Source organism: Molothrus ater, chromosome 26 (assembly GCF_012460135.2).
Source record: "Molothrus ater isolate BHLD 08-10-18 breed brown headed cowbird chromosome 26, BPBGC_Mater_1.1, whole genome shotgun sequence".
Lineage (NCBI taxonomy): Eukaryota > Metazoa > Chordata > Aves > Passeriformes > Icteridae > Molothrus > Molothrus ater.
Genome location: NC_050503.2, coordinates 3,456,645 through 3,477,164, shown reverse-complemented (window position 1 = coordinate 3,477,164; position 20,520 = coordinate 3,456,645). Strand labels below are relative to the sequence as shown.

Below are 20,520 nucleotides of genomic sequence, written 5' to 3'. Positions count from 1 at the left end.
GCACCCCATTGGCCGGCGGAGCTGTCACCCTGACGGGGGGGCGGGACCTCCCGCCTCCAGGGGTTGGTGCCCTGGCTCCCCGCGCGAAGCCGATTGGCTGCGCTCGGCGCAAGGGGCGGGGCGATTCGCCGGTGCGCGGCGCCATTCGGTAGGCGGAGGGAGACGGCGGGGAGGAGCCATGTTCAGAGCGGGAAGGAGGCCGGGATGACGCCCGGAGCCGCCATCTTGATTGGGGGCAGGGCATGGGAGGCACGGCGCTGGGCGCCATCTTGGGTACGGGCAAGCGGGTCCCCCTCGTGCACGTTGTGAGACCCGGCGCCGCCGCCATGTTGGGGGCGGGCAGGGAAGCCACGCGCCGCCGCCATCCCGGCTTAGGGGCGCCCGCCCGCCGTGTCCCTCGGGGGTCGCGCAGGGCCCAGGTGCTGGCTTAAAGTACAGGAGTGTGTGTGATCGCAGTTAATGTCTTAAGGATAAAGATTACCAGAGGGTGAGAGAGAGAGAGAGAGCTTGTGAGGTAAGACGTGAAACGTACCTGCCGGTCTGGGGATCAGGTACGGTTGTGAGATTTTGGTGCCCAGCTCTCTTGCACGTCAGGGGCAGTTCAGTGCAAATTACATCGGCTTGTGTCACTCTTAATGTCGGTCGTTACCTGTAGGCCTCACTTGTGCAGGGATTCGCGTGTATTCCAGGGATTTGGGGCTTGTCAAGCCTCTGGAAGATTTGTTTTACAAGTGCTGGGCCACTTGTGAATTTCAAAAGAATGTTGTGGCTTTGTGTGAGATCCTTCTGTGGCTCCTGCAGGGTGACCAGGCACCCTCGGATCCTCCCCAGCACTGCTCCATGGATTAAACACTCTGTTTAAATGCAGTATTTGCTCCTTGGGAATTCTAGTTGCCCATTCTCTGAGCCTCATTTGCCATCCCCCACGGGGATTCATTGGTCAGTTTATAGCTAATTTCTCGTTCTGCCCTCAGCCAGGCTCCTCTGTCCTGCCAGCCTTCCCACCCAGGGCTTTTCTGTGAATATATTTTGTAGTTTTGCCAAAGTACCTGTGCCAGTGCTAACCTGTAGAACACCATCACCTGGGCTGTGACACGGCAGTGTATTGTGAGGGCTCAGAAAATTGTTTCAAAAAACAAGAGTGCAAATGAAATCCCTGGGCAGTGTTTGTGCTTTGTGTCAGGCAGGTACAGACACGCATTTTGCGTTCTCGCGTCTCTCTCAAGCGCACACTTGACACGTGAGTAGGGAAGAGAAGAATTCAGAAGTGGAGTGGTCTTGTTTCCTCCCAAACACGTGTTGCTGTGCCAGGTGCTCTGACCAGAGCCCTCATTTCTCACTGGGGCAGTGCCCAGGGGTTTCAGTGGGCAGGATCAGACATCTCCTGCCTGCTTCACTCTCATCACCGTCTGTGAAACGCAGCTTCCCTCGGCCTTGGATCTTTCCAGGAGCTGGGAACTCTGGTTCCTGAATCTTTGGGTTACTGGGCTTCCAGTTTGGCCCCTGTGGAGTTTAAAACTGAGGAAAAACGTGTTCTGACCTATTGCTGAAGGCAGCTAAACCCATCTGAAACCACTGGCTCCTGCATATGAAAGGCTCAGCTGCTGCCTCAGATAAGAGATTTACAACTTCGATGAGGCAAAGAATGGGAAAATGATGAGATTATAGATCCACCGTAGCTGAGAGGCAGAGAGATAAAGTGATCAAAGAGAGCAGGAATTTAGCTGCCAACACAAGCTCCCTTGGACTGTGCCTGGTTTAAGGTGTGTTTCCCATGGAGGTGTTTCTTCCATAAGTAAGGAATTTTGGTGGTAGAGGATGCTGTGGAGTTATTTTTTCCAGTGTGGGGTATTTCTGTACCCTGAACACCCCACAAAGACTGAAAACATTCATTAACACTCATCACTGATCACAGGCTAGGGTCTGATTTTCTGGTAGCTGCTGAGATGAGTTTATGGCATGTGCAGGTATTCCAGGTACTTTTCAGGTATCTTTGGCAGAGTAAACAGGTAAATTCCACCACAGGATTCCTGATTTTCCTTTCCAGAGGCCTTTCCTCTGCAGGTTTGGTCTGACTTGAAAGGCTCTTTAGGGTTTGTGCAAGCTCACGCTGATTTTCCACAGTCCTTGCAGAAGTGATGATTGTGCAACATTATATCAGCCGTTTTCCTGCGATAGGAAGAGAATTTTTTAGACAGCATCTGCTCAGGTACTATGGGACTACAAGTGACCAGTGACGCTGTTGTGGTTTTCTCTGGGCCAAAGGGGGAAAAAATGCTTTTAAGAACAAGATTACACTTGATATGAAAACACAGCAGGGAGCAGGACCAGCCCCTGTGTGTCCTTGTGTTTGTTTTGAAAAACAAACCCAGAACAAAATGACTGTATGAAAAAAAAAAAAAAAAACAGGAGGGCAAAGGGAAAAAAATGAATCAGCTTCTTTTGTATGATCCTACAGCAGAGTCCCACGTCCCACCCTGGTTCTGGCTCTGGTTCCTCTTGCCGGGAAGGGCTCTGGGGCACACCCAGTTTATTCCCTTTTTGAGCCTTTCCTGCATGTGTTATCTCTTGGCATTTAATTCACCAGCAGGGAAGAAAAACTCTCTGAAACAAGCAGGACCCTTTCCTGCCTGTTCCTTTTGTATTGTTACACAGCTCCCCAGCCCGTGTGGGGTCATGGACGCTTCTCTTTGCAACCCTGTCCTTCACAAGCTGGCAAAACCCTTCCCCTTCTCCTTCCTCTTCCACCCAACGTTTCTGCCAGTGGTTTGAAAACCAGAACCTTCCTAAAAAGGGGTGCAGTTCATGAACCCAAACCCCAGGACACACTGGATATTTCTGCCAGGTTTGAAAGCCAGAATCCTCCTAAACAGGGCTGCAGTTCATGAACCCAAACCTTGGGGCACACTGGATAAGTCTGCCAGTGGTTTGAAAACCAGAACCCTCCTAAAGGGAGTCCAGGGTAGTCCAGGGTTTGAAAACCAGAACCCTCTTAAATGGGGTCCAGTTCATGAACCCAAACCCCGGGGCACACTGGATACTGCTGCCGGGGTTTGAAAACCAGAACCTTCCTAAAAAGGGGTGCAGTTCATGAACCCAAACCCCAGAGCACACTGGATACTGCTGCCAGTGAATTGTTTTCCTGGAAGTTCCTCTCTTGCCTCATTATTCCCAGCAAGGCCCTAAACCAGGGAACTCTCACAGATGACTGTGCTACCACTGTAATCCCAAAAAAAAACCAAGGAGCAGGGGGTGTCTCCAATCCTTCTGCTTCTCTCTGTGGCTTTTATTTACTTTCAAGCCCTCTCAGCGAACACGGCGGTTTTATTTCAAAGCTTATTGGCAGCTTCAGCAGCATCTCATGGTGCCAGAACATTCTTCAGTGCCTCGTTCATGATGCCACATCACCGCTCTGGGAATGGTTAGTGCAGGGCAGGAGAGGAATCCGAGCAGGAGCACAATCCCTGCTTTTGGGTTTGTCAGTCCAGCAGAAACCACCACGGCCTCCCCTCCTCGTGCCTGAGAGAAGGGACCAGGAGAGGGACCCAAAGTCCCTCTGCAGCTGGGGTGCTTGGAGGAGGAGGGGTGGGAGAGCTGGAATTCTGTCTCTCCTGGTCTGCATTGTGTTGATTCCAGCATCTGGGAGAGGTGCAGCTCGTACCTGCACGCACGTGGCTTTCTGAGCAAGACACAGCCTGAATGAGGGGAGTGTTTCTTCCATTGATCCACAAGAGTTTGGCAGCATGGAGTGCTATCAAAGAGTGTTCTGACTGGTAGCTGGTAAATAAATGGGTTTGGAATTGAGCTGAATGTGCTGTCAGTAATAAAAAGTGGTTTTGGAGACCGATTTTTTTACAAAGGCCTGCACAAGAGGGGATGACTGTGATTCTGTGATTCCTAACCCGTGTGTGGGCTCTCTGAGCAGGGTGTCAGTGACAGCTCTGCCACCACAGCAACGTGAGGCCTCCTGTGCAGGGCCAGAGCTGAGCAGGTGAGAAACACTGCAAGGCAGGAGAGCTGCACCTGGGCATGGCTTGTGCTGAGTGCCCCTTCTACAGCACCTACATGAACTTCAAATTTGAAGCAGAATCACAAGAACTCACATTTTACGTCTTTCCTTTTTTTGGTCCACGACACAAGAGGCTTTTTTCTGTATTTCTCCATGTTATTTCAGCACTTCCCTGTCCCCACGGCTCCTCCCGATGCTCTGGGCTGACTCATTTCCTGTGCGGGACTGAGCAGCCATTTCCTGGCTGTTCAACACAGCAGTTTTTTCCCCTCCTCGTTGGGGTTGGAGTGCTGAAGATTAGGCTATGGTTTGATGAATCTGTGGTTTTATTAATCTATGGTCTGATTATAACCCCTTCTCTTCCCCAGAGATCACCTGGCAGCACCTGGGGCTCATGGCAGCCCCTCCTCTCCTGGGCCCCAGGGTCCATGATTTGGACTCTGACATTAAATTCATCACTCTAACATTGCCATCCTTCCAGTTACTGCAAACCAGATTTTCTCTTCATTCAGCCCATTTCAGCTCATAATAAACAAGATTTTTAAAAAGCGCCACAAGGCAAAGTCCTTGATCTCACAACACAGATCAAAGCCAGAGATTTTGATTTATTCCCTAAGTTGCTACCAAAGTTGCTTATTGTCATTTGAGAAATCCAGATAAAACCTGTGTTTTTGTGTTAGACACAAGCTGTCAGAAGGTTGTGTTGGTCCCTGTATTGATTCTGTGCCCATCATTCCACTTCTCCCCTCCAACCTGTGCTCCCAATTTCCTGAGCCACTTCTTATTCCCATCCCATCCTGTGACTAACTTGTGGACAGCTCTTGGAGCTCAGGCATTGCCTGGCCATTGGAATGTCAACCTGAGCTGTCACAGCACTTTTGAACAGCTTTTTACTGCTGGATTTTTAATTATTCTTTTAATCATATTGGAAAACCTGGACTCATCAGCTTGCCTTAGACGTGGAATGTTGGGGAAGAAACCCCCACACAGCAGGGATGCTGCCCTGGAGTCTGAATGGAGCACATGTGGAGGGCTGAGCCCTGAATAATTCATACCTGCAATGATTTATTCATGCCCAAAGCTGGATACCTCCCTGTGACTTTCCATTATCTCAAAGAGAAGGCAAAGGTTCCAATTCCATTCCTCTGTCCCCAGTACAGTGCCAGGACTCGGAGAAGGGGAACTGACATCTCTGCTCAGCAAAAGAGGCAACTCCTGCCCTTCAGTGCCACAGCTGTGGCCCCTGACACCCAAACTGAAATGCAGGGAAAGGTCCTTACACGTTTTTCAGAGAGAACAGTGGGTGAGCAAGCAGGTAAAGCTCTTTTCTATGAATACACAGGGAAACTGAGACCCTGAGGTCAGGATGGTTGCATGACAAAAGGTCATTTTCTGAGCATGGAAAGCAAGCCCTGACTCCGTGATGTGAAACCGTCGAGCTGAGCTCACTCTGCACCAGAAATTGCAGCGTTTCCCACTGTGAAGTTACAGACTCTGACACAGTTGATGCCACATTGCAGGATGATTTTCTGCCCTTCCAGAAACCTTGCAGGAATGCCTGGACAAAGAAAGCAGCAGCTCAGGCTCATCTTTCCTGCCTCCTGTGTGCTCTCAGAAAATACCATCAGGAGAGGCTTACAGGGCCATGCTCTGAGTTCCTGACCTGGGCGAGGATTCTGCAAGACATTCAAATTCCGTCTGTCTAGAAAGGCTGAAAGATGATCCCGTGTTTCAGAGAGTCTCCAGACCCCCAGGCAGCACTGCTCCTCACTGTCTGGTGTGAAATTTCCTAATTGTTTAACCTGCAATCCTGACTTTTTTTTGTCCTTGAAATAGGCTCTGCATCAGCATAATTAAAAATGTCAAACAGGCTCGAGAGCCTCTCCAAGTTGCTAAAAATGAATGTGAATTTCCTCCCTGCAGCCTCACTCCGTCTCTCCCTTGCTCTGGCCTCAGCTTTCCCGAGTGCCTGGTTCCAGCCCCTCAGCATAGTTTGCATTCCACTGCCAAGAATGAACATTTATTTATACAAACAACCCTTCTTCCAAGCACATCTCCCTCTATCCCAGGGCAGGGAAGTAAATGCTTGTCTGTCCATGGCTCCAGCTCTGCATTTCCTTCTTCTTTGTTTGCAGGGACAGATAAGTGCCATCCTGTTGCTTCCCTGTGCCCAGCAATGGCCTGAGAAGCTCCTTCCCTTCCTTGTAACCATTTGATTTTGTGACCCTCTGAAGGATAATGCCAATTTCCTGACCAGCCTCTCGAGGGGGCTCAGCAATAATTTCCAGAGTTGCAGCACGGGGGGCTCTGCAGGACTTTGAGAGGACTCATCCCCCCAGATCTGCTTCTCTCCCAGCACACCATAGCCTGGTGTTCCCAGTTTAGCAGTGCTGTACTGGTTCTCCCAGCAGTGAGGGGAGGTGGAGCAGTGCTGCAGGGCTGAGGGGAGGCAGGTGCAGCTCATGCATTATTGCTGCAGCCCCTCCATCCCTCACCTGTGATTGTTCCTGAAACCTTAGCTCTGCCCCTCTGTCCACAGGTGTCTCCTGTTGCATCTGCCATTCAAATGGATACAGATGCCAGATGATTCCAGACAGGAGACTGTCCCAGTCTGAGCACGGGTCATTTAAATGAAAAAGGGCCCTGACAGAGAGGCACCTGCAGAGCATCCAGGGATGCTCCCTGGGGTGTGGAGCCTGCCTGCTGCTCGCTCCCTGCTCTGAACACAGGATTTTACAGGTAGAAATGGCAGCAACATTTGAAGAGGTGTCCACAGTATAAAAGGAGGTGTGTGTGTCCCCAGGGCAGGCAGATCACACAGGTGTGTACAGCCCAGTACTGCCCCTGTGTTCCTCCATGTTTGTGTTTGCACCCCCTAATCTGTGCTGCGTGTGGTTCCCCTGGAGCTGAGTGGGACATGAGAGACTCCAAAGACAGAAGGAACAAGAGGACAGGAGGGATTGCCCAAATCCTGCTCCCCCTTTCCCCAAATCTGTCTTTTCGTGCCACACATGGCAGTTCAGGAGCCTCGGCTGTGCAGCTTGTTTCCACGCTGAGTCAAGAACAAAGATGTCCAAACACAGCTGGCTCAGAGAGGGTGGGGACAGCCACGCTCTGTGCCCAGAGAGGATGGGGACAGCCATGCTCTGTGCCTGCCATGAGCCCCATTGTCATCCCAGCCAAGATCGACATCATTTCCCCAGGGCTGCAGCTCTATTAAACACAAAGCTTCAAATTATTTCCTACTTGGATCAAAGATGTGTTTGTTCCAGTGGCACTCAAGTTTAAAAGGCAGTGCTGGGCATGAATGAAACCTTCCCAGAGGCAGCTGCTGAGGCTCAACTGGTTTGTCAGTACTGTAGTTATGCTGTGGGCATCTCGTGTGGTTGCTGGCCCGTATGTTCCCAAAGGATGTTGTGCACTGGAACAGCTCAGGGAAGCCTTGCTCTATGGTTAAAGGGCTTTTGCTTTCATGGTGTGAAGGTTTGCTCATGCTTCAGATGGTGAAAAGTGTTCAGAAATCTCACTTTGTGATTGCAGACTCAAAGCCAAAGCACTCTGGATCAAACTGGGTGGAAGTGTATGAGGGGACACAACAGCCTGTGTGCAGAACCATGGAATTGGGGGTTTGATTGTGGTCTGGGGTCTGGGTGAGCAGCCTGCTCCCTAAATGCTGTCTCCTGGACTGCATTGTACAGCAGATGCTCCCTGTGAGAGACAGGAGGTGAAGGAAGCCTGCTGGAGTATGAAATAAAGCATTAAAAGAACATGAAGGCAGGAAGATGCAGCATGTGAAGTCAGGGAGAACTGAGAACACTGGCCATGCCAAAGGAACAAAAAGAAACTCAATATCCTTTAGAAGTTTTAATATTTAATTGGTGAGCTCTCTGATACCAAGGCAGTGACAATGACAGGAGCCCGTGCTAAGCTGTCTCATGGGGCCCCAGCATCCCCAGAACACAGGTACAGGGGCTCCTTGTGGGCACAGCCATCAGTTCTGTGTGCACCACAGCACTGAATTCCTGGTTTGGGGTAAAACCAGCATCACCACAGCCCAAAAGAGGCTCCCAGTGCCTGGCAGCAGGTCTGGAAGTTGGGGATGTGTCACTCCTGGCTGCCTCCTGTGCAGGCACTACCTGCACCTTCAGCCAGGGGAGCGTTTCCATGAGCTCACTCACTCTCCCTGTGGAGCTAAGTTGCCTCCTGAGGGGTTACATTTGTAGTTGCAGTATTGCAGTTCAGCTACATTTTCTTACTTGAAGGTCAGGGCTCAAAAAAATACATGACAATACTTTATTTATTGAGAAATTACTTTGTTCCGTAGTGCAAGATGACAGGTTCCTTCTGCAGCAGGTGGAAGTCAGTTCTCAGAATCCTTCCCTCAGGGACACTTTCAGCTGAGAACTCCAGATCCAAACCACCCCTTGGCTCTGGTTTCTGTGGAATCTGTTGAGTGGAGTTGCTTGGTTTGCTCCTCCTCATGCTCTGGGCAGGGTGTTACAGCTGCAGCTCTCCTGGATCCAAGGCCAAGCGTGTGTTTCTTGTCCAAAGGACCATCCAGCTGTGGGGTTTTTATCTCTAAGGCTCTCAGGGAGTGGGGGACAGCAATCTCCAGACCCTGCTAGTGCTGGTGGCCACTCAGAGCCCAACCAAGCCAAGGGCTCTCAGGACAGAGAGCTTTGCTCACAGCTTCCATCCCACCCCAGGGACTGGCAGCTGGCTCCGAGTTCCCTTTCCTAACAAACACCTGTCTCCCCTCTCTCCTAGGCTGCCCTGTGCCCTGGATGAGATCCTGTCCTTGGGCAGTGCTCTGCTCTGTGGGAGGCTGCCTGCCTGACCTTGGAGCAGGTAAGGGAGGCAGGGGGCACGGCAAAACGAGGGCAGTGTAGAAAATTGAGCAGGAGCCAAGCCTCCAAAGGTGGGAGCCTCTAAGTCTCACTGATGGCATCACCAGGGAGCCTGTGGCCAAAACCCTGGCGTGCTGCTCAGGGGGATGTTGAACCTGGGGCTCCTTTTGTGCTCCCCGTGGCAGAGATCCAGCAGGGACTGGAAGGAGCCATCCCACAGCCAGGGAGCTTCCCCTCCCTGCAAGGTACTTTTTTACCAGCACTGTTACCAGCAGTGTTTTTTCCTGCCTCCAGGAGCCATTTCCCATCACACCCCAGCAAACCTCTGGAAACACCTGGGGTGCAGAAGCGAACGTGAGTGTTTGCCTGGTGCTGGTGAGATGAGTCCTGCACCCCAGGCTGAGTCACCTCAATTTCAGAGGCTTTAGACAGGGGTAGGAAGGAGCTGAGGTGTCAGTCACTAAAGATGGTTTGTATTGCAAAAGAAGTAGGTTACCATGTCCCATTGTGAGCAATTACATCTAATTACAAGTCACAGATCGACCACAAATGCTATTTAATAACAAATTGCTGCCACACTCCAGCCAGAGCGTGCTGGGGGAACGTGAGCTCTGCTCTGTGGGCAGGTGGGACAGCAGGGGACAGGGTCTGGTGCCAGCCCCAAAACTGGGGTGAAACTCTGGCTGCTGTGTCCTGTTCCCAGCAGTGCTCTGTGGGTTTGGCTTGGATTGGATTGGTTCCGTTCAGTTTAGCAGATGGTTGACGAAGCACCTTGTGTCACACGATGATTTTTAGTTAAACTTTAAAAGGCTGCTCAGAAATGTAAAAAACCGCAATAAACTTCCTGAGAATTAAACAAAACACCATTTGCGCCCTCCCCTCGCAGTCCCGGCTGTTCGCTTTGGCTTTTGGTCCCGGTGGAGCAGCACGGACCGAGCCCGGCCCGGGGACTCGCTCCTCCCGGCCCTGCCCCCCGGTGCTGCGGGGCTGCCGCTCCCGGCGGGGCCGGGGCGAGCACCGGGGGCTGAGCGCCCCCTGCCGGTACCGGGACCGAGCTCCCCCTGCCGGGACCGGGACCGAGCTCCCCCTGCCGGGACCGGAGCCGAGCTCCTCCTGCCGGTACCGGGACCGAGCTCCCCCTGCCGGGACCGGAGCCGAGCTCCTCCTGCCGGTACCGGTACTGAGCTCCCCCTGCCGGGACCGGAGCCGAGCTCCTCCTGCCGGTACCGGGACCGAGCTCCCCCTGCCGGGACCGGAGCCGAGCTCCTCCTGCCGGGACCGGAGCCGAGCTCCTCCTGCCGGTACCGGGACCGAGCTTCCCCTGCCGGTACCGGTACTGAGCTCCCCCTGTCGGTACCGGAGCCGAGCTCCCTCTTCCGGTACCGGGACCGAGCGCCTTCCGCCGGGACCGAGCTCCCTCCGCCGGTACCGGAGCCGAGCTCTCCCTGCCGGTACCGGGACCGAGCTCCCCCTGCCGGGACCGAGCTCCCCCTGCCGGTACCGGGACCGAGCTTCCCCTGCCGGTACCGGAGCCGAGCTCTCCCTGCCGGTACCGGGACCGAGCTTCCCCTGCCGGTACCGGAGCCGAGCTTCCCCTGCCGGTACCGGGGCTGAGCGCACAAAAAAACCTCAATATCCTTTAGAAGTTTTAATATTTAATTGGTGAGCTCCCTCTTCCGGTACCGGGACCGAGCGCCTTCCGCCGGGACCGAGCTCCCTCCGCCGGTACCGGAGCCGAGCTCCCCCTTCCGGTACCGGGGCTGAGCGCACAAAAAAACCTCAATATCCTTTAGAAGTTTTAATATTTAATTGGTGAGCTCTCTGATACCGCTCGGCTCCAGTACCGGAGCCGAGCTCCCCCTGCCGGTACCGGAGCCGAGCGCCCTCCGCCGGTACCGGAGCCGAGCTCCCCCTGCCGGTACCGGAGCCGAGCTCCTCCTGCCGGTACCGGAGCCGAGCTCCCCCTGCCGGTACCGGGCAGCTCCGGCCGCGGGGAGCAGGAACAAAAGGATTCCCGTTCCACGTCGTTCCCGGGTGATTGGCGAGCCCGGTGCGCTCCAACGCGGCAGAACCGGGAGGAGCAAAGGGGGAGGTACCGGAGCCACCCGGTGCCCGGTGCTTGGCGACAAACCCCGAGAGCAGAAACAACACAGCGCTGCTCTCAAGGTGAAGAAAAGGAAGTTTAATTTCTGACTCCAACATTTACAGTTTTCCAAAAGTGACAGTGGATTGGAGGGTGACAGTGCCACCTCTGCAATGGCACTGGACAAACCAACAGTCCATCAAATTTCTCTTCCATAAAAGAATAATAAGTTATTTACAGGAAGCGTGTGAGAAAGTTTGTTACGAGAATGTGAACATCAGAAGGCTTAGAAAATCTTAAAAAATCAGGGTGACACCCCCAGGGCACTGGCACAGGTGTGAGGTGCTCCCAGACTCCACCTTGACACTGTGACAGTGACACTGCAGCATTTCCTGCCCAGGTCACAGATTTGGCCATTGCTGATTGCAGCTTTCCAGCTTCCTCCTGGGAAATACAACGTGAGCTCCTATTAATAGAAGTTCATGGTTTCCAATGAATTTTTTTTTCCCTTCCCCAGGCTGGTTTGGTGGCTGATCCCTGTTTGGTGGCCCAGGCAGTGCTGTGTCATCTGCCTGTGGCTTTTATTAGATTTTTGGATTTATTTGGATTTTTCAGAGGCCTTGATTTAGTGCTCACAGTTGCATCCCAGGCCAGTGGCTCTGGAACTCAGCCCCTCAGGAGCAGAGATAATTAGAACTCAGGGAAAAAGTGATGTCCGAGTCTTTGAACAAAAAATAAGTCTTGTTTAAGGAATGTGGTGCTGGAGGGCAGTGTTTGCCAGCAGGGTCTGTCTCCCTCTTGGTGCCTGCAGTCAGATCCTGCCCTCCACAGACACTCCCGGCGGGATTTTGTGGGAGCCTCTCTCAAAATGGAGGCATGGTGCCCTGGAGCAAGTACAGGATGGATCCTGGGAATTGTATTTCTGCAAGCAGGGCAGGAGGGGGCTGCTGGAAGGATGTGGGCAAGCAGGAAGAGAGATGAAGAGGTGCTCAGAAGATTCTTGTACAGGGCAGATGAGGAGGCAAACAAACAACGTAGAGAACGGGAAAACCAATTTGTTAGGAAATGATGGCTCCATCCCCTGGGCTCCTGCTGAGGAGGGTGGGACAAGCCCCATGAATTCTGGCAGCCATGAGCTGCAGCTGCTCCACTCAGCTCCTGTGCTGCAGCCAGATGTGTTTGAGTGCAGCTTCAGCCCTTCCTGCCCTGACACAGCCCCAGCAGTGCCTCCGTGCTCTGGCAGTGCCCCACACGTGTGTTTGGGGGCTGTCCCAGCTCCCCTCACCTCCAGGGAGGGCTTCCCAAGGGGGCAGGAGTCAAGTTTAAGCTCTGCTCTTCTGTATCCTGTTGTTTTCCTAACAGGATTGTTGCAGTTTCCTGCACTGTCTTATCTGGAGCAGGGAAGTCAGAGCTCTCCAATTCTCTGGCTCTGGGTGCATGTCCCAGGTTCTAATCTGCAAAACAGGCGCTGGAGGCCGTGAGAGGCACCAGGCAGGGCTGTCACAGGGCAATGGGACAAGGACACGGGGGGCAAAGGGCTTTTAGTGCCTCCAAATTAATGCCTTTATGTAGTGCTCCTGTTTGCACAAGGCTGTGTCTGTTTTATGGGTTCAGGCCTTCAGCACACCTGGGAGGGGGAGAGGGGAAGATCCCAGTGGTGACAATCTCAGGTCACTCTGTGTCTGACAGAGCTTAGAGGAGGATAAATCTCAGAAAGTGCTGAGTTTGCTCTCCCCCCGCCACCAAGGACTCAAAGGACAAACATAAAGTGTTAAAACAAAAAAAAAAAAAAGCTTTTTTTGAGCTTCCATGTTTCAGTCCAGCTCAAAGTTCAGTCTCCCCTGAAGTGCTGGAGACTCTTGTGAAATTACCTGGCCACATTTTCTGGAATACAGAGGTAAAATCAGTACCCACAGCACTGAGGCCTGGAAAGCTGTGCAGAGCAGGGCCTGAGAAAGCCAAACCTTGTAGATTAAAAAAAAAACCACCAAAAAAAAAACCCCAAAAAAACCAATCCAAAAACCCCCCAAAAAACCAAATCCCAAAAAACCAAAAACAAACAAGCAAAAAAAAAAAAAAAACACCCAATAAACACTAACCCCCCAAAAAACTCCAAAACCAACCAACCAACCAACCAACCAACCAAAACCCCCCCAAAAAAAACCAACAAAAAACCTCAAACCAAAAAAGCTCCCAACTTTATTTTTTCCATGAGTGAGCCTGAATTTACCTAACTGTAGGTTTTAGCAGTAGACTGAATTCCCTGTGGGTTTAAAAAAAAAAAAATAAAATCCTTTACTGTACAGCTCTGGAATGTCCTGTTTTCCTGCAGAAAGGTGTGGGTCCTGTACACAGTGTCCATTATCAGATGGGAGCCTCTCCTGGAAAGAGGATTAACCCACAACATCACTCCCGGCCACACAGACACTGGATCAGGCACAAGGCTCCAAAACAAGCAAAAAGCCCCAAACTCTAAGCCCAGACCCTTCCCCAGGGTTGCAGGTAAAAACTGTGGCAAAGATCAAGATGGATTTTTATTATTCAAAGGGAATTCACCTATGCCAGTTGAGCCTTTGGGGGAAGGACAGTGGTCATTTTTCTCACTCAGCTGTGACTGTGAATCCACGCTGATTCCACTTGGCATTCCTTTGAGGGAATCTCAGCTGCTGGAAATCTGAGGGTCACAGCAGCCTGAGGGGTCTGTAGCTGAGCTCCAGAACCTGTGCTGGGAACTAAACAGCAAGGGAAGAATAAAAGGCTTTTCTTTCAAAGAGATCAGGAAGAGGAAGACATGTGCCTGGAGATAAGGGGAGATAAAAGCATTCAATTGGCAGGGGCCTGTGATAGGGATCAAGATGTTCATCTGCCAAGTCAGTGATTTTGTGGCCCTGTGACCACTGGGAGCTTCCCGTTCCTGTTACCTTTTCCCACACTGACTGAAGGCACCAGATTGTTGGCATGGAAGTTCCTTTGAGTCTGTCCGAATGGCTCAGCCCTTTCAGGGAATTGCACAGGCTGAACTCGAAGATGAAATTCTCTTTTGCTTCAGGAGGGAAAATGGTTCTGCCCCAAGTTCAGCTTGTAGGGAGGGCTCAGTGGGAGCAGGCTGTGAGCTGCCCTGGCCTGAGGAGGTCAAACACCTCTGGGGAGAAGCTTGGGCAGAGCCTGTGAGGGGTCAGGGCACTGAAATGGCCATTGGAGGTGACTCCCTGCCCTGTTTGCCCAGGTTCATCAGGAGTGAGCTCACAGGAACAGTAGATCCCATACAAGGCCTTGATTAACATCAGGAGCTCAGATTGCATTTGCTGCTTCCAAAAAAGGCTTTTATTATCTGATTTTTTTTGTTAAAGCAGCAGCAGATTTCAGTAAAAAATTCTCAGTCAATCCCGCCTTTGCACATTCCACATGCTGGCACGTGCATCAGCCAAGCATTTGGGCTAAAATTATCTGTGCTATCATTAGGAAGGAACATATGGATTGATGGAAGTGCAGCAAGGAGCTGTGTGCTGTGCTGCAGGCTCACCCTGAAGGGAGCAGCTCCTGGTCATCTGGCACCTGTGAGAGGTGTGAGCTGTTCCCTTTGGGCAGGAGAGCCAGTGTGTTGGGCTGTGCTGGATGGGCACAGCACTCACAGCCATTCCTGCCCCTGTGCTGTTGGCTTCACCCTCAATTTGCACCTCAGGCAGCCTTCACCCTCACCCTCTGACTGCCCGACTCCTGAGATCCAGCCCTGTGGGCAAGCACTGAGTTCATGGATTGCAGCTGGGATGGGCTTCTCCCACATTGCCCAGCTCTCTGGGAGAGCAGGAGTCCCAGGGCTGGAGCTCCTGTGCCTGCTCAGGTGTGCTCAGGTGTGCTCTCAGCAGCACGTGCTCACACACCACCAGTCAGGGCCTGTTCTCCTCAAGAGCTGAGCTCTGTGTAGCCAGAACTGCTCAAAGAACCACTTTTGACAAGGTTCCAGTGTTTTCAGCCTTGCCTCTTTTCCCATCACTGATTGCAAAACTTTTAATTAACCATGGACTGAGATGTGAGGGTGTGGTGTCAGCGATGGCTCCTGGGCTGCTGTGGGGCTGAGGGCATGCTACATGTCCCCTGTGACACAGGAATGACTTCCAGGCTGCTGCACGGAGCCTTCCAGACTCCCAGATGGGAGAGTTTCAGATTTAGTCTCTAATATAAACACAAGTTGCATGTGCAAGTCCTTCAGTTGGGAAACTGCCTCTTGTTCCTGTTTGCAAAGTCAGAGGATGTCAGGCTGAAGCAGCCTCACTATTCCTTGTCCTCTCTCTGCAGGTCAGCACTTAGAGACACAGAGCTTGCCAGCCCCAGAGTGCTGAAGGAATGGTTTGCAGAGTTCAGTTTGTAAAATTCTATTTTCAGTGTTTATATTTAGTTTCCGTTCCGTTGATGTTGCAGAGGCTGATCCTGCAAATATTTACCCCAGGCAGGTTTTGTGTGTAGAGTTCCTGGGAGTGCAGTGGGAGCTCACCCCAGGGAGGGCACAGCTCTGCAGTGGGCTGAGCATGGAGAAATTCAGTTGTATCTTCTGGTCAGGGTTTTATATATATACATAAACACTTCTCCATGTATATAGCACACACATGTGATGATCCTTTCAGGTTCTGAGAGAGAAAGGCCACTCAAAGCATCACTTACTGATCCCCACCTGAGAGAAGGCTCAGTGAGACAGAAAGCAGCAGCATGGTGAGTGTTCTGTTATGGCATAAATGATAGCACAGACAAGAAAGAAAGAACAAATTGATTTTTAAAAGGAGTCCTGAGATGTGATTGCTGGTCTAGAATTATTGCACTGCTGGGGAGGGACAGAAAGAGCCCCAAGGACTGCTCTTGTCTGCTTCTCTCTCACTCATGTTCTCTCCAACACCTTTACAGAGTGAGAGCACCAGTGACAGAGGGTGCAGCAGTACCAGTTCCCTGCAAGCAGATCTCTCCAACCTTGTGATCTGGGCACACACTCATGGCACCATCTGCAACCAGATCCCAGGCCTGGAATTTATGCAGAACACAGATCATGTGAGCAGTGACAACGCTGTGCTGTGGATGTGCAGAGCTGGACATGCCTACCACTGGCACTGTGGGAAGTCACACAACACAGGTGAAGAAGTGACTGAGGCTGTAGGAGGGAGAAGGAGGCTCCTGTCTTCTGAGTCTTTGGCAAGAGAATCCAGCTTTGAGGAAAAGAAGCTCAGGCTGACCCCATCCTCTTTTGGGGTGGACCAAGAAGATCCTGGGAGCACAGGGTCGTGTGGCAGATCCCAGGGGGTCACTGAGCAGAAGGCTGACAGCCCCTACACAAGGAATAATGAGCCCAAGGGGAGTCAAAATAGCAGGAAAGCCAAATTCTCTGCAGCAGAGCAGCACTTCTCCATGTCTGGTAGTAGAGTCCAGACTGGTGAACAGGATGTGAAGTCCAAAAGGTACAAAGACACAGAGATCGTTATCTCTGATGAAGAGCAGTGTGAGGCAGATGAAGACAACAAAGGAGACAGAATCAGCCAGGACAATGTGTCAGAGCCATCTGCTGAGAAGTTGCAGATGCACCACTGCCAGGAGATGGCATTGCACCAGCCAACAGCCTCCCAAAAAACTGCCTTTGCCCCTACAGCAAAGCCACCGCTAGCCCATGCCTACATTCTGCAGGATCCTGTCAGCAGCTCAGAGGATCTGAGCAGGAGCATCCTGAGGCTGGCTCCCTCCACTGCTGCAGGGCCCGTGGCTGATGCTTCCAGAGCAAGGAGCCTCCCAGGGTCAGCAGCACCAAAGGGATGTCCCAAACCCCTTCCTGTCCCCAGCACTGAAGCCAAGGCCCAGCCTGAATCACCGCCCTCAGTGATGTTCTTTGAGCTCCAAGCCACTGCTGCTGTTCAGCAACATCTCCAGCTGAGCCCTTCAGAGTGTGGCACACTGGGAATGGGCTCCAGTGGGGATGGTGCTGAGAACGTGGGTGAGGACAGTGAGACATCAGGATCTGAGCAGACACCTTGTTCTTCAGCCTTCCAGAGTCCAGAGACACATCCACCTGCAGCCTCAAATGGAGGTAAGGCAGCGTGGAGTTCTGTGCCTGCAGGGGTGTGGGGGTGTTCCATTAATCACTTTCCCAAAATATCCAAGGAGTTCACATCACTGCCAAGATCTGTACTGCAGCATCCAAGGAAATCTCTTGGATTTGGGGCACTCCTGTTTCTGCTTGAGGGGACTATAAAGCTCCCTGCCTAAAGGAATTGGTGCTTTTGTAGGGAATGCCCTTCTCTGGGGGTACCCAAAGGTGTTCTTGGCTGTGCCCCAGCCCCAACATCCCAGTTTGAATACTTTGGTCTTCCACTTTAGCCAGTACCCCCACACAGTACGTTGGTTGTACTTGAGAGAGTCCCTGTGGGAAACTGGAGCTGGAGCAGGGAACTCAGGTCTCAAGAGAAAGAAACAAGAGGAAATAATGCAGAGAAATTGTGGCCAAAGCTCTGGCTGCACCAAGGCCAGTGGCAAAACTTCCCAGTGCTGCCAGTGGCAGCAGAGTTGTCAGTCCTGCATAGGAAATGCAGGACTCCACACGTTGCTTTAGTCCTTTCAAAAATTAAGATTTTTGTATGTGCTGTCCTGCAGCACAGGGGCCTGGGCATGTCCTTGTGAAGGGTAGAGGTTGCTGAGGCAGCATTTGGGGTCTGCCTGGGATGTATTTACAGCACCAGGGCTGGTCCTGAAAAGGCTTAGGGGTTGTTGTTCCTTGTGGAGCCATAACCACACAAACTGCCACAGTTGGGGTTTGGGAGCAGTATTTTACTATTTTCATAAGTGACATCATGTGTCATGTGAAGGGACTGGGAATTCTTCTGGGAATGTCTGTAGTAGCTGTTTCTGCCAAGGTAACTGGCTCATGGCTCAGAGGAGGCCTCAGCATTATTGATTCATGAGCTGTTCCTCTCTGCACCTGGAGCAGCCAGTACAAAACAGGCCAAAACCCCAAAAAAGTGGGGCAGCCATCAGTCTTTCAGGATGACAGCTAAGCCTGTAAGAAAGAACCTGGTGCAAAAAGGGTTCTAGGTGTTGGCTCATGAGCCCTTTTCCATCACCCCATCCTCAGCCCTGGACAAGTCACAGGCGAGCAGATGGAGCTTTCCAGCAATCCAAAGAATTCATTTCTCATGCTACATCGAACTGGGTGGATGTGGGATTGCCATGGCAACTTGAGAGAGAGCCCAACTGGAATCCTGGCAATCCTTTAAACAAAATCATAGTAGACTTTTACTCACCTGTTTGTTCTCCCTCACCATCCACCCCAACCTTTGGTTCATGCTTTTATTTCATGGTGAAAGGGAAATTTCCCTGTATGGCAGTGAGCAGGGCCAGCTGCCAAGGGAGAGAGACCCAACTTTCCCTGGAGAGCTGGGCACTGTTGGGTTGTGCTGTCTTGTGGAGAACACAAATATGACCCAGAGTTCTAGGGGAGGGGGTTTGGGAGAGTCCTATCCTCTCAGAATGGCTTCCAGAAAGCAGATAGACACTGTCCTGTATCTCCTTGTGTTTTACTGATCTTTGTGGATTCTTCCTGTCCACAAAACTATGTCTTGTCCTTTAGATGTGCTGAACAAGCAGAAGAAAAAGAAAAACAATAGCACTGCAGACATAAAAGTGTTTGAAGAGTGGCTGAGGGGGCACCACCCCTCCGAGACACGCAAGATCCACAGGCTGCCGCCTGCAGACCTCGACCACTACCTGCTCTCCTTCTTCACATCTACCAAAAAACAGAATGACATGGACTTTTCTGCCAATTCCTTAAACACCTTCCGGTGCAGCATCAACAGGTACCTCCAGCAGCACAACTACCAGTACAGCATATTGAGAGGGCCAGAGTTCAAGGCCTCTCAGGAAGCCTATAAATTAAAACATCATTATCTGTTTCAAAAGAAGAAGGAAGAGTGGAATGTTGTGGAGAACCTGACAGGTGAAGATGTGGCAAATCTTCTTGAGAAGGGAATTTTAAGCAAGACGAACCCTCAGGGCTTGTTGCACCTTGTATTCACCAACCTCATTAGGGGGTTTGGGGCAAACACCCACCACCAGGCCCACCAGCTGTACTGGGGACAGGTGGTGCTGAGGAAGACCAAAGGAGAGGTGGAGTACTTGGAGTGGAAGGATGATCTGAGCCCTGAGGGAAATGAAGGGGAGCTAAACCCACGGCTCTTTGCCAAGCCTGAGGATCCAGAGAACTGCCCGGTCTCCAGTTACAAGGAGTATGCCAGGAGGAGGCCAGCAGACATGCTGGATGACAACCACCCTCTTTACCTGTCTCCCAAGTCACTGTACTCTGTCTGGGACAAAGTGTGGTACATCAGGAAGGCACTGTCAAAAGCCAAAATTGATAAAATCTTGAAAGTTATTACGCAGGATGTCAGAGGAGCAGTAAGGAAGACCAAGAAATAGGGGTGTCCCTTCAGCTTTGCCCCTTCAACCACCCCAAGGCTGCTCTGAAACACAATCCTACTGCAATATTTGGTGTAGGTTGAGAACAGACATCCTTTCTGCTGAGCTTCACCTTGGCACTGAAAGTACCTACAGATCTGCAGTGCCTTGGCTTTCAGGGAAGTTCCTTTGTTGTTGTTTCTGTTACTGGAATTGATAATTCAGTGAGTTAATGAGAGTCCTCAGTTTCACATTTGCCAAACGAGTTAATGTTCTACCACACAGTCAATGCTGTTAGAAACCACCACTGCTGACACAGAGAGGGCTTGGGGGTGGCAGAGCCTGGCCAGGAGTGTCAGCTGCACCCACATTTTGAGGCTGACACCCTACAAGCTCAGCCTGTGGGAAAGGATGAGCAACAGGAGAGCGATGATGCCGCCAATCCCAACCTTGCAGGAACATTTCTGACAAGGTTCAGGTCATTTCCCTTAGGGAAAGATTTGTAGATTGAAGAAGTTGTGGCTGTTTTAAGAAGTTATTTAAAGTGTCTGCCAATGTTGAAAGGTTTTATGGTAAGTGGTTTCTCTGGAATGCAAAACACAACTCCACAAAGGCACTGGGAGGTGTGCTCAGCCCTGTTACAGCTCAGTCAGGTTTTTGGTTGCATTGTTGGCAGAGCCAAATAAAAGAACCTTTAATTCAGTCCTATCTGTCTGTGTCTGAACAGCAGGTGATGCTTTCCTGGAACACTGCTGTGTTCCCTGTTGTGCTCAGTCTCCCCTGCTCCCAGCCCAGAGGCACAGAGCTTTGGGCCCTTTGAAGCCCTAGGAGCCGTTCCCATGGTGTCAAACAAAGCCTTGGGGGTCAAGCTCTTTGCCCCAGTTGGTCCCATCCAACCAAATGAACATCAAGAAGTAACTTCAGGACCTTTGAAGAGACATAAAACCAGACAAACTCCTCAGGTGCTGGAGGGTGTGTGCCGGCTCCTCTTTGCTTTGGAGCACTGGTGGCATCACCATGACACCAGACTGAGAGCTGTCCCGAGGGTCCTGTGGTGACCCAGCTACGGTCACACCTCTGCTCCCCGCTTCCCTCAGCCCCCAGACCCCCAGACCACCCCACTTTGGGCTCTCTCCTCCCCGTTTCTGGTCGGTTCAGCC

General features: G+C 51.7%; 1 protein-coding gene across 1 annotated transcript; it reads left to right on the top strand.

Moving 5' to 3' along the window:
• Positions 1-401: 401 nt before the first annotated feature.
• Positions 402-20,062, top strand: LOC118696861 (uncharacterized protein KIAA1958 homolog). The gene is made up of 5 exons (XM_036399190.1): positions 402-514; positions 8,777-8,857; positions 15,562-15,646; positions 15,836-17,000; positions 18,537-20,062. Exons 3-5 carry the CDS (start codon positions 15,644-15,646, stop codon positions 19,379-19,381), a joined length of 2,013 nt encoding a protein of 670 aa, XP_036255083.1. The 5' UTR covers positions 402-514; positions 8,777-8,857; positions 15,562-15,643; the 3' UTR covers positions 19,382-20,062.
• The last annotated feature ends 458 nt before the right edge of the window (positions 20,063-20,520 follow it).

Bases quoted from the DNA above. Each gene is read 5' to 3' on its own strand.
- LOC118696861 (XM_036399190.1), top strand. The intron at 17,001-18,536 runs GTAAGGCAGCGT...CTTGTCCTTTAG, and splicing joins ACCTGCAGCCTCAAATGGAG to ATGTGCTGAACAAGCAGAAG.